Source organism: Prionailurus bengalensis, chromosome B4, assembly GCF_016509475.1.
Source record: "Prionailurus bengalensis isolate Pbe53 chromosome B4, Fcat_Pben_1.1_paternal_pri, whole genome shotgun sequence".
Classification (NCBI taxonomy): Eukaryota; Metazoa; Chordata; class Mammalia; order Carnivora; family Felidae; genus Prionailurus; species Prionailurus bengalensis.
Window position 1 is genome coordinate 117,753,412 of NC_057358.1, and position 14,435 is coordinate 117,767,846.

Here is a 14,435-nt window from a genome sequence, read left to right on the forward strand (position 1 = left end):
TGACCTGAGCCTAAATCAAGAGTTGGATGCTCAACTAACTGTGCCATCCAGGAGCCCCTAGGATGTTTTATAACATATAAAGAATGAACAAATTAACAGAGCTTTGCTTATGTATTTATTTATGTTTTTATTTTTAAAACTTTAATTCCAATAGAGTTAATATTAAAAACAAGCTCTATTATTAAAGAGTAACATTTTCTGAACTATGTTTTGCTGAACCATTTAAGAAAATGTTTTAAGTGGATAATTATTTAAATATGATACAACTGTTAGTATCAGACCTTTCATTTCACCTGTTCATTGATTCATTCATTAACCCAACCAGTATCCATTAACCACTGCATTGTTCGGCTCTTATCTAGACACTGAGGATACAGAGGGGAATGGAAATAGTTTCCATATCCATATGCTGAAAGATATATAAACAAGTAAGTGGGATAGTAAAACCACATGGACCTATATTTTCAAAACCTTCTCATATCATTTGCAATAAATAGCTCTATGATGAGGCCCTGTGACATTTCAGTAATGATTCTTTGAATAATGCACAGACTTATTATCTTCCATTCATTAGTTACATTCAAAAAATAATTTGGGGGCACCTACAATATGCTAGTCATGGTTCTTAGTTTTTGAGAGAAATCAATATCCCAGTACTGATAGACACTCACAGTACTGATAGATACTGTTAGATAGTACTGATAGATACAATTCAACAATATTGAAAACAGGCCTGCCCTCAGTGGAGCTTAGAATAAATAATAAATAGGCTGACAGTAAACTGCAAACATAGTAAATGAGTAAATTGTATAGTGTGGTCAAAAGTAATACGTGTTATGGAGATACCAGGAGTAGAGGCAGGGGGAGGTGGAGGGCTATCATTGTAAAATGGTGCGGTCGTAATAAAGAGTATGACTACAGTTTGATGTTTGATGGCTGACAGCTTTCAAGCCCTACCGCTCCCCCCTTCTCCTGCCCCACATCTGGGCAGGCAGATAAGAAAACCCAGATGCTTTCTTAGGTAGAGCTGTGAGAAAAAAGAGAAGCCCACCTATGGCTTCTGCAAAGGGGAAATCAATTCAGCAGAAATTTCCCTTTGCTTTGATGGGAAACACGTAATCATCTCATCAGTGTGAGCCTTGACCATAGACCATGCCATGATTAACCACATCTAAATTTGATTTTATGCTAGAGCAGTATAGATTTTTGGAAATTTATAATTTTTGTGGTTTCTAAACAGTGATGAAAATCCGTCTAGTCCATTTTGGAGCAGTGATTCTCAAAATGTGGTTTCCAGATTTCTAGGGGGTGATTCCAAGACCCTTTCAGGGGGTCTGTAAGGTCAGAACTATTTTTACAACAAGACTAAGATGTCATTCATCATCTTCATCGTGTTCTTATTTTCACTGATGCTTCAAGAGCAATGACAGGAAAACTTCTGGCCTCTTGCTGTGAATCACAGCAGTGGCCACAAACAGTATTACTAGTGGCCATTACACTCCTTACTGCTGCATGCTTGCAGTTAAAAAAAAATGAAATAAAATAAAAATCCAGTTAATGCTTTTGATGAACCAGTAAAACCTATTACTTTTATAAATCTCCATCCTTGAATATATTTTTAATATTCTGTGGGAATATTAAATGGGAAATACTCCTAAAGCATCTTTGCTGCATATCAAAGTCTGGTGGTTGTCTTGGGGAAGAACACATATGTGATTAAATGAGAGCTAAACAAGCAGTTATTTTCACAGAACACCATTTTTATTTGAAAAGGCAACTGACAAACTGGTTTTTCAGACTTGGGTGTTTGACAGGCATTTTATTGAAAATGAGCAAAATGAACATGCCACTTCTAAGGCAAACAACTAATAGTATCTGTTGCTAATGATAAAATCTGAACTTTTTCAGGGAAATTAGAATTTTGGAAAATTTCTATTTGCTACCATGAGCTTGACAGTTTTCTAATGCTTACATAGTTCTGATGAGATTGGGAGTCATTAATATTAACAAGCATCATTTTTTTTTTAAACTGTATAATGAAATGTTTCAACATTAAGGGGATTTGCATAACTCAGGGAGTTGTTATATTCCAAATCACCAGTGGATATTGTTCCAAAATCCTGGTTAACAAGATAGACCAATAGGTTTTAATGTACCAGAGTAGGAAATAGCATCAGTGTGTGGTATTAGCTTTCACATTGCAAGAAACTTTTAAGAAACTATCACTTGTCACATTTTGGTGTAGTATCAAAGAATATTCACAATTGTTTTAAGAGAATATAATACTCTTTCTATTTCCAACAACTACCTCTGTGAGACCTAGTCTTCTTCATATACTTCAACCAAAACAGTATGTCATAACTTGAGGCGCCTGGGCGGCTCAGTTGGTTAAGCATCTGATTTCGGCTCAAGTTGTGATCTCACAGTTCATGAGTTTGGGCCCTGCCTCGGTGGGGAGGAACCAGCTTCGCATCCTCTGTCCCCTTTGCTATCTTCCCCTCCCCCACTTGTTCCCTCTCTCTCTCTCTTTCTCTCAAAAATAAATATTAAAAAAACCCACCAATATGTCATAGCAGACAAAAGAAGGAGATATGAAAGTCTTCTATTAGGTAGATTTTTCTCTTATTAAGCCAGACATTAAAGAGATTTGCAAAAATACAAAATAATGGCATTCGTCTTGCTAATTTTTGTTGTTGTTTGGAAAATATAGCTGTCTTAATAAAAATGCATTATTGATGTTAACATGTAATGGGTTTATTGTTTGTATTTTAAAATGAATTAATAAATATTAGCAGAGTTAAAAATTTGTCAGCTTAAGTTCTAATATGATAAGTATTGATGGAAGTCTGGGAATTCTCAATAATTTTTAAGGGTATAAATGAGTGCTGAGAGGGGAAAAAAAGCTTGAGACACACTGATTTAGAGTATTGTTATATTAAAAAAATAAGGTATGGTTATATTTATAGCTATCTTTGAGAATACAGTGGTAGCTGATTAATGGTAAATAGAATTAGCATAATAATATATCATCTTCCCTCTTGAAGTTTGAAGAGAAGGAAACTTTACTATGTGATTTCTTATAGAAAGTATATGATTTGTATATATAGAAACACATCATCTCCCTCTCTATCTACAAAATATGTGACTATATGATTTCCTGTAGAAGAATGTAGAACTCTTTTCTCCAAACTGTTTCAGGGATCACCAGCAGCCCTAGAAAATATTTACCACTTACCTTCATTCATCCCCCTGCCCTCTGCATGAGGGCATGGAGGATATGAGTGATTTTTTATTTCTTTAGGGAGGAAGAAGGAAACAAGAAACTAAAAATTACAAAATGGCCACAGAAAGTAGTGTCATAATAGAACTTTAATTTGAAGACCAGATAGACATATGCAAATGATATGCAAGTATATCAGAATCACTCTTATTTTAAATACAGGAACCTGACCCTTGGGACAAAACCTGCAAAAACTTTGATGTTGTTGCCTTTTTGCAGCAGAGTTGTCATTTGGGGAAGCCTACTGTCAAGATGAATGAGTTTCTCCTATGTGAACTTTACCCCCCACGAGCTTCTGTTTGGGCGCTGCTGAGAGTGTTGGACAGTCCCTTTCCCAAATGATGGTTAGCTTGACATTTTATGATACTTCTAATAAAATTATGTGTCAAGGAAATTGAAAGGCACATTCCCCAGGGTGACAGGTAGAGTGAGCTGCATGGATTTTATGAGAACAAACTGACCATTTTTGTCATGAATGTTAATAAGAAGTAAATGGGATCAAAGTTATTCAAACTGTATTTCTGCTTCTTTTAGGGCTGCCTCTCTCAGAGTCCTGTCTTTTTTTTTTTTTTAATAAGTTTTCCTTTCTATTTAATTTAGTGTCTAAATGGGATACCATTTGAGCCTTTTAATTTTGTGTCAGAATGAAACTTCCTTCCTTGGGGATTTTAGAGTGTTTATAGTGAGTGATCCTACTCTTTCTGTCTCTGCGGTGGAGCACAGACTAGAAACTTTCCATTGTGCATCTATGCAGTGCCAGGTGGATTAGGACACACTAGTACTGTTTATATTTTATTCATTAAGTTTTGGGGTTAGCAAGATCCCAAACCTCATACCTCATTTGGCTTGAAGTCAGAATTTCATCTTCGGAATCAGAAGGGTGGGATGGGCACCTCTGTCTTCTTCCAGGGCCCTCTACTGGCCATCCTGTGCTAGCCTTGAAGGCTGCTCAGTAACCAAGGTGCCTTAGAAACTCTTAAGGATCCTTGAGCGGGGAGGGGTGTCAGGGAGAGGAATTTTCATTCCTATACACGTACTGAATCTGTGTCACATTTTGTGTTGATTTCTTGCTTGTTTGTTTAGTTTTATTTTAAAGAAAAACAGTTAAGTTATATAGTCACGAACAATACCTTAGGAAATATTCTACAAATATCTAAACCATTTTAACAAGTCAGTAGCATCTTGGGAATTTAAAATTCAATAATCACAGAAAGCTTTATATTCTGGTTACTAACTTAGAAAAAAAATCAATTTGGTTACCCCTCATATTCCCTGGCCTACTCGGTCTACCTAGTGAGAACAGCTCTCATGTATTGAGCATGGTCTATTTGGTAAGCACTCCTATTTGCTAATAAGTTCACCCCACTCTTACTAGAATACCAATTCTATGAGGGCAGGGACTGTATCCATAGCCCCTAGATTTTTTCCTTGCCCATAGGAGGTACTCCTATGTGTGTGTATTTTTGAACAAATGAAAGAATAAATAGCTCATTCAATCTTTACAATGATCCCATTTCATGAAGTCTGCTAAGTGGAATGTAAGGCAAGAGGCATTAAAGTGGACAAAGAGAGCCTTTGCATGGATAAAAGGTACAGTCAACAATGAGTACGTAGCAGTCATAAACATGGCACCAATAACTGTACCAAAATAACAAAACCAAACTTATTAGAACTGTGGAAAGACCGAGGTCATGCTGTAGGCAACAGTTAAGAGGGCAGGCACGGGAGCCAGCTGCCTGGGTTCTAATCCCGCCCCCTTCTTTCTAGTTGTGTCATCTTAGGCAAGTCATTTAACATTTCTGTCTCCATTTCCTAATGTATAAAATAGTGATGATAATAGTAGGATTAAAATTGTGATGATAATGCTTGTAGGATTGCGGAGGGGATTGAGTAAACTAATTCACCCAAAGCACTTAACACAGCACCCGACAGGTGGTAAACGCTCGGTAAATACCAGTTACTGTTTTTTAAAGGATTCTGGAGAAAAAAAAGAAAAGAGAGAAAGTCTCTTGGCAGAGTGTGTGTGTTAGCACAATGTTTTCAGCTTTTAATACAACAAGTTGACAAAAAAGAAGATTTAAAAATAAAATTTAAACGTTGAGCATAGGTACACACTCTAGGACCCTACAAGCAGAGACTATACCTCCCCAGAAACATGCTGGACATGGATAAAGCTGACCTATACTAGGCCAGAAACCTAACTGACCCATGATCCAGGGACACGGGAGGCCTCTGGAACGTATATGGAGGAAAATGGTTTGATCTGATTTACCTCGATGAGGTCGCTGTGACTGCTGTGTGGAGAACAGGGCTACAGGAACACGAGCCAGAGCGGGAGGCTGGTCAGGAAGCTCCCAGTCACGCAGCCTGGAGAGGATGGTGGCGTGGATGAAAGCGCTAGCACTGGAGGAGGTGAGGAGCACCTCACCACCTCACCTGGCTGGTATCTGTGTTTTGAAGGCGAGGCTGACAGAACTTACTGATGGATAGAACATAGAATGTGAGTCGGTGAGGTAGCAATAGCGATTCTGGGCTCTGCTTCTGTGTTGGAAGACGAAGGAAGAGGAACGGGTTTGGCATAGGAGGAAGAAGCCAGGGGATCTGCTTTTAACCTGTTCTATCAGTTTCCTAGTCTGCCATAACAGAGCACCAAAAACTCAGTGGTTTCAAACAACAGAATTTTATTGTCTCACACAGTTCTAGAGTCCATGCTCTAAAATCAATGTTCTTGGGCCATGTTCTATCTGAAGGCTCTAGAGGAGAAGCCTGCCTTGCTTCTTGTAGCTTCTGGTATTTGCCAGCAGTCCTTGGCATTTGTTGGTTTATAAAGGCACCACTCTAGGCATGCCTGTCTTCTCCCCGTGTGTCTGCATGTCACCTTCCCTCTGTGCATGTCTGTCTCTCCAAATTTTCCTTTTTTATAGGGACAGCAGTCATATTGGGATAGGGTCCACCCAAGTGGCCTCATTTTAACTTGATTACTTCAGAATACTACCATTCTGAGGTACTGAGGATTAGGACATCAACACAATTTTTATTTTGAGGGGACACAATTCAACTCATAACACCTGTTAAATGTTATTGTCTATTAACTATTCAAGTGAGAGCTTAGATAGATGGGCATATTGTCCATTTGGCTTCCACCCAGTCTTTCCATATTATATAATAATGTTACGATAAGCATTTTCAGGTATATAGATTGTTCTGCATTTTGAATTTCATTTTGGAATAGATTTTTAGAAGCCTCTTGATATACATTAAGACATTTTGAAGAAGTGTGACATCAATTACAATTTTATCATTCTATAGAGGAGGAGAATATGATCGTTTAAAGTGCAGACAAATGTATGAAGCAACAGGAAATAAGGACAATTCCTATCTCCTGGCTTCTGTTTTCTTAACTTAGTATGTTTGCCTTCTGGTTCTGCTAGACACTGAGTAAGTAATAATTTTAGCTTAAGAGTTTCCAAGTGTACAGCCTTAAGTAACAAAGTTCTATGATCTCAAAAAGCGGAGAATTACATTCTGATACATATAAAATACTTATGTGCTCATTTTATTAATGAGATTGCCAGAACTAATAAGGTTTAAAATATATTTTCTATTTTAGTGCTGCAATAGTATTTTCTACACTTAGACTTCTCCAGGATTCAAAACTTTTTAAAAAGAAGGTAGTACAAGATGACACAGAGAATTCCATCTCTCTGGGAGCTTCTGTATGTATGAATTTAATTAATGTCTATCTTTACAATACTTACTATATAATAACTGTTGGCATGCTAAGAAAGTGTCTAATTACTTGGATGAAATAAAGGCGTAAAGTAGAGAAAACACTGGATTCAGAGTAACGAGATAAATGTTCAAGCCCCATTTTATGCCCTTTTTTTATTGGCATACCTTAGGCAAGTCCCTTAAACTTTAAAACATTCTTTGATTAAAAATTTTAAGTTTAATTTAAATCTCATTTGTGAGCTGATGGAACTGAATGTAATAATCACTGAGGTCCCACCAGATACATTTTTCCAGTATTCGAGATCTGATTTCTTTAGCAAATAAAGTTGTTTCACTTTATTTTGCTCCTGATTTCACTTTTGAATTTTTTACTTTGGCATCACCAGTAGATACCTGTGTTATTTCCTACCCTGGATTTCTCATAGTTAGATTCTTCCACATTTTAAGCTCTGAAATCTCTTTGACAACTGGTGTCACAAATTCTTTGAAATTTTATTGGATTTTGATAAGACCAAGTAATTTAATGATAGAGGATTGTTTAGGATTAAAACATAAAGATTCATCACACAGAATCCTTGCTCATTATTTTAAGCTTTACTAATAAAATTGCTAATATCTAGTGTCATTATAAATAAGCAAAACTAATTATCCTAAATAGAAACTCATTTCTTACTATATTAAAAGCAATAAAAATGCTAAAAAGCAATCTAATTCAAAAATTGACTGAGAGGAATGGTTGTCATTTGGGGGCTATTTTGCCTCCCAGGGGTGATTTGGCAGTATCCGGAGACATTTTGGTTGTTAGAAGGAGAGAGGGTGCTACTGGCATCTAGTGCATAGAGGTCAGGGACGCCCTAGACACATACTGCACAGGACAGTCCTCCACAGCCACCAGCAGTGCTGAGGTCTAGAAATCCTGTTTTAGATGAAGGTGACTTGGCTGTCTAATAGTAACAGGGAATGTAGACACTGAGAGATGAAGGTATGGGGATAGGCATTTTTTCCTATATTGCTAAACTAAATACTAGACTCCTCAAGTTCTTGGTGTGCCCCTTCCAGTCACCATCCTGCCTTGAAGGCTCTGTTGACTTCTTACTCTGTTCCCAGGCCAGGCTCCCCCTCCTCTTCTGTGCCTCCCACCTGGCTATCCACATTCCAGCCCCTCCTCAGTCTTGCTGGCCACTCCTTGATATTAGGTGTTGCTGATTGATTGGAGCTGTCAGAGATGCATAGCAGGAAATTCCTAGAACAAATGGACATTGTTCTAGACGGTTTTAAAGTTCCCAAGTGTCTAAAATGGATTCCTCCTATTAGAAAAAGCTCCCCTTGTCCTTCCCTCTCAGTAGCTCTGGACATTAGCCACCTCCTTGTAAAAGGCGAAAGATTTATACGATCTGAAGAGAGACTAGAGTATTAGCCACCCCCTTGTAAAGTGCAGTAATGAAGATGGTAAATCAATTATGATACACATTTGGAATGTGAGAGGCATATAATAGTGTGGCACAATGGATTAAGACAGGGAGCTCTAAATTCAGGATGCAAGTTTGAATCCCACCTCTGCCAATATGTAATGGAGTTTAAGCAGATAGTTAACCTTTCTAAGTCTCAGTTCTCCCATCTGTAAGACAGAAAAAATAATAACCCCTCTTTAGCTTTTCGGGAGGATTAAATAAGATAATGTGTGTAAGGCATTTGACACAGTACCTGGAATATAGTAAGTACTCAATATATTAGTTATTATTCCTCAGCCATTAAAATGATGTTCACAAAATTTTTGAAGACCTAGATACTGCTGATAATATCATTTGCAATGAAAAATTCAGAGTGCAAAACTATTTTCTATAATGGGTATAGAAAGAAAGAGAAAAGCTGAAAAGCAGTATTCCAAATGTTAATAGAGCATGGCGGGATTATGAATCATTTTATTTGTTTTGTGTGTGTGTGTGTGTATGTGTGTGTGTGTATTTTTTCCATTTTATAGAATATGCAAGACAAATTTTCCAAAATTAAAAAGTTAGTATAAAATGGTATCAGATGCTTCTCTTAACTTTCATTTAGCATTTAGGCAAAAACTTTGAAATTACTAGATGGCAAGATAACAATCATTTTAATATTGTTTAGGCCACTGAAAATAAAGATGATGGTGAGTTTCTAGATCCTACTTCCCTAAATTCTCGAGAACATTTCAACATCCATCTGTGGTTGAGATGCCGCCTAGCATTGGTGACCGCCTTTGTTGCACAGATTCACGGCGTTGGAATTGTGACAGGTACAAATATCCTGTTTTCTTAATAAAAGTTTTCCTAAACATTAATTTTACTTAGGTAATGGAGGTTTTATTGGGATACATTTGATTATAACATTCACATTTTCCAACTTTATAGCTTGATCTGTTTCCAGAATAAGAGAATTCATGTTATAAAAATAGTCATTTCCGTAACACTGAAAATGGCCTCTGTGTTTCTGATGTATGCAAAACAGGCAAGGAGATTTCAAAGTACCAACATGCAAGTCTTCTTGTCATTCAGGGAGGCAGCGTAGTGTAGGGGGCTCGAGCACAGATTCCGTCGCTGGGTACCTGACTTAGGTTCAAATATTCGGTCCACCACTTCCTCCTTGGTCAACTCTCTTAATCCCCCTATGCCTCAGTTTCTTCCTCTGGTAAAAATGGAAATTATTGTACCTACTTCATAGGGTTATTGTCAGTCTTAAATGGGTTAAATTTATAAAGTTTTAGATCATAGCCTGGTGCATATACATGTCAGTTTTTACAGTGATTAAGAATTATCTGTTTGTAAATCTATCTATCCAGCCATCTCTATCCATCTCTCACATTAAATATTTTTCATGTAGCATTATTACTTTTGTAGCATTGGAATACCCTAAAGTACTTTCCCCCAAATTGCAGCACATTTTTTTTAATGTTTCATGTAGAGTCTGTTTTCTGTCTTTATATCTTCCTATTCTTCTCTATTATACAATATTCCTGTGATGAATATTGGGGGTCTTATGCACATGTGCTTTCTTACGTTCTCAGTGCATTTTAAATAACTGCATTTATTCACTTTAGAAAACAATATGACAGATTACGTCAGCCTCATCAACGAAGGGTGCATGGAAGCAAAAAGTGCAGGCGACAGGGAGCTACAAGCTGAATTCTTGATGCAAGCTGTAATCATTGGCCTACAAGAAAAGCATTTAAAGGCAGACATCATAACAAACCTTCAGGTAGGAAGGAGACCTCATTCATATTGATATTCACCTACTGATTCTGATTAGAACAAAAGGAGAGAATTTTAAATCCCATTAGATGCTGAATGCGTAACAGTTTGGCCAGCTCTTGTTTCAGTGGATTGGAAACAGGACTATCAAAAGCAATAATTTTATTTTAATAGGCTGTAATACATTTGCTTGAAGAAAGTGAATTTATTTCCCCTCGATCTCATTTAACCCTGGTGAGAAGCATGCTTTTGCTGGATGACTTAACAAAAGCTGAGAAATTCAAGGAAACTCCTTCTTCAAAAACAGAAAAATTATGTTTGTTGACTCAGGCTCACAACATTCTTATTGAACAGGTGGGTGCACTTTTGTGTCCTCAAGACTTAGACACTGACTTTTCCATCGTCTTATTCAAAACCACATTAGCTAGTCACTAATACAGTGTTCCTTTCACAGATGCTAACTTTCGGAGAAACGATTGAATTTCCTTTATCAAACACTGACTCTGCAAGTCCATCGCAGCCTTTGAAAAATATCTATCTTCCCCATGTCATGTTATTGGCCAAAACAAAAATGAGGATTGGTAAGAATGCTTTAACATATATTATACTCAAGTCACTGATGAGAAATTGTCATTTTCAGGCAGGCTATCCTAGGAGTACATTCAAATGGGGCAATATTTATGAATACTCGGGCTCCATTTATTTTAATGAATAGTTTTTGATTATTTACTGTGCGCCAGATTCCGGGTGAGGTCCTGGGAAATTACTGGAGGTTAAACAGGTACAGTCACTGATCTTCATGTGGGAGGTAGAAATAAGCAAGTAAACAAACCATATGGAGAAGTGCATATTATAAATATTGTATAAAATCTTTTAATGTTTATAAAATATCCCCCTTATAAAATTTAATAGAGATAAATATTGTATAAAATAAAATATATATTTGACAAGTACCAGGCAGAAAATGAGTAAGGGTACAGAAAGCTTATGTACGATAATGCATTACATATAGGTATGCAATTATAAATTGTGATCCATTTTATGAAAGATGTGGATGAGTTCTGCTGATAAAGAACAATGAAGGGAGGGGTGCCTGTTTAAGTAGAGTCATTGGTGAAGAGCTCTGTGTGGAAGTGGTATTTAACCCTAAACCTTAAATTGCAAGTGACTAGTTATGCATGATGGAGACAGAGAGAGCCGTGTTGTAGGTTCTGAGGTCAGGACAAGCTTGACCTGTTCTGGAAGTGCAGGAGACCAGGATAGCCTGATCAGAGTGGGCTAGGGGCAGCCTCATGGGAGGAAGTGAGCTGAAGAATCGATTGCAGGTTAGACTGGAGCCAGCTCTGACTGGACCTGATGGGAGCTGGTGGACCAGGAAGCAAGAGGCGTACAGCCCTCTGGAGCCAAAGTGGAGCTGACCAGTGCTGTCCTTCTCTGGAGCTTACAGATTGTGTCAAGCTTTCTCTAGGACACCGTCTCTGGCCTTTGACCCAAGGCTGACTGCCTTGAGCTCCCAGGCTTTTTGTCCAGCTCAGAGGGCAGGAAATCTTATAGCAGCTCTCTGTGTTCTAACCTATATTAATCATGCCTTTTTCTTTTCTGTATTTCTGATACTTTGACATCTGGGGTCCTGCTGACTAGGGAAGGACTTCCTGGGGCTAGCCAATGCCTACAGATTACCAAACCACTATCCTGTGAGCATGCCCTTTAAATGGAGACTATTCCAGAGCCCATTCTCTGAACCTTTATTGGGCTCCCTTGTAGTCCTTTGCTGGGCTCTGACACTCTGAACCATTGTTTTCCTGCCCTAATCACCCCTGGGAGAGGTATCATCAGACTACTAACTAGCTCAGCTTGCTGAAATTATTTTAGACTAGCTAATCCGAAACCTGCTTTGCCTGTTTACCCCCACCTACCCATCCCTTCCTACCACATCTAAAATAAAGATTCTTGTCCACATTTTCCCCTCGCTGCCTCTACTTCCTGACCAACTTTTGGGCATTTCTGTCTGGCCCGGTGTGATGTGGTGTGCCCCAGCTTCTTGGGAACTGTCGTAAACTATGTTTTCAGTGGCAGTTGTCTCCTGGCCTATACAGTAATGAAGCACACCTGGACAGTAAAGAAACCTACATTTTAAAACATACCCCTCACTTCCTGGTACCCATTTGCCTCCTGTACCAGTAGCTGCTCAGCTAAGGAGAGGCGGATGGTTGGACTACAGTGTGAAGGGAGGGCAAGAGAGCTGTGTGTGGTCAAACCATCATCTGTCCAGGATCTTCTCCCTTCTACCCCTCATGATTATTACTCATTATTATTTTATGTGATTCCTCCTCCTCATCATCAGAGATGAATTTTATTACTTTGGGTAAATTGTATCACCTCTATATTGTTGAGTCTCCTTATTTATGAGATTAGGCTGGCCTAACTGACCTCTAGACTTCCTTCCAGCAATCTGACCCCATAAGAGCTATTTTTGTATATTTTTAGTTCACAGTTTGTTATATTATCAGTATATTCAATTTCTACAAGAGCTTAAAGTACAGATTGTGTTAAATTGTGCAGATTGTGTGAAATCAAATGTATTCTCTGCTTTCCTGACTTCCTAATCCTGAAGATGTGTCACCACTCTGTGACAATAGTGCCACTGTTTTTTAGACTCACTTGAGGCAGAACAGCTTGCTTTCTGTTATATTATATTAAATACAGACCTAAAAAACAAAACCAAAAGCAGCTTTTCTGTCAAAACAACATCAGTTTCACAACTTCTTTTTCACAGAGTTGATGTTTATTGGAAAAAGGAGCACTTCAATATTATGAAGCATAAAATCATCTGATTTGATGCTTTCTCGACAGTTTTCCTTTATAGGGAGAGTATAGATTGCATCGCAAGAATAGAGCCATTTAAACAATTGTTTTTCCTTTGTAAAAGCCTCTGATGGAAAAAGGCATTCTGAGACTTTCATAAAACCAAAAATAAGCATCATGGTTATTTGAGATTATTTTTCCCGCTAATGACTGAACCTCGAGCTTCTTTATGAGATTAAAAAATAGATTATTGATTGCTTACGTAATAGCAGTTAAGAAAGATGCAAGAATGATGCTGGGGAGTGGGGATACAAGAGGGAGCCAATGATCATCTCTGCCCTCAGACAGCCTGTCATCCTCTTAGGGGGAGAGAGAGAGAGAGAGCTGTCAGTAATTTCTGTAACAAATCCCTTTATTGTTTCAATAGAAATCCAGAAGACAATGCAAGTGCTTTTATTATATATTAATACTTTATTATATATAACATAGATTTTATATATAGTACATATATGTCAGTGCCCAAATTACTTGAAGATAATTGATAATGTTGTCGTATATGAATAAACAGCTCTAATATAATTTGAAACAATAAATGGGACATATAAAAATGGCATATGTGTTGAAAAATGAGGTTGCCTTGGACAAAATGCTACTAGCATACCCTTACCTGGGATCTACTCACGATTGGTAATTGTTGGAATTGAAGAGCATGGACTCTGGAGAAAGATTTCTGGTCTTACTCCGGTCTGGTCTTACTCTTGTCATAATTTAGAGTGTGGGCCCTGGAGTCAGACTGCCTGGATTCTAATCACAGCCCTGCTTCTTACAAGTCACATGACTTTGGGCATATAAAATAAAATAAAATAAAATAATCACTGTGCCACTGCTTTGTCCTCTGTGAAGTGTACTAATGACATCCATTCAGAGTTGGGAGGATTACACGAGATAATGCTTAAGTCCTTGGGATGGTACCTGGATTGTAGGAATCACTTAATAAGCCTGAGCTCTTCTTTTTCTCTTTTCTCATTTTTGCCCAGTGCCTCTCATTTTATCCAGCATTCAGAAAATATTTGCTACGTGTCTGTCTGTCTGTCTGTCTGTCTGTCTGTCTGTGAGGGCACACAGATTACGTCTAATGCCTCTTCAACAATACAACAGTCCTTCATTATCTTAAATGATGACGGGACCACACAAGAAGTACAGCACGTGGCCCTTATCCAAATGGCTTTGGCATCTAGTTGCAGTGATAAAATATGCATAGCAAGCCACCACTAATAGAGCTGAATAGAAACAAAATTACTGCCTATTAATATATGCAAATTTTTACTGGGAAAAATATAAAGCTTCATAAGACTTACAGACGTTTTCCTACTAACAACCTCATGTTAGGAACACAG

At 37.8% G+C, this 14,435-nt stretch overlaps 1 protein-coding gene across 1 annotated transcript in view; it reads left to right on the top strand.

Annotated features, from left to right (window-relative positions):
* CFAP54 (cilia and flagella associated protein 54) overlaps positions 1 to 14,435 on the top strand; it is a 296,556-nt gene that overhangs the window by 203,325 nt on the left and 78,796 nt on the right. Inside the window, 5 exon segments of the mRNA XM_043562207.1 lie at positions 6,891 to 6,996; positions 9,134 to 9,281; positions 10,083 to 10,240; positions 10,408 to 10,587; positions 10,688 to 10,814. Of these exon segments, the coding sequence (XP_043418142.1) occupies positions 6,891 to 6,996; positions 9,134 to 9,281; positions 10,083 to 10,240; positions 10,408 to 10,587; positions 10,688 to 10,814 (719 nt within the window).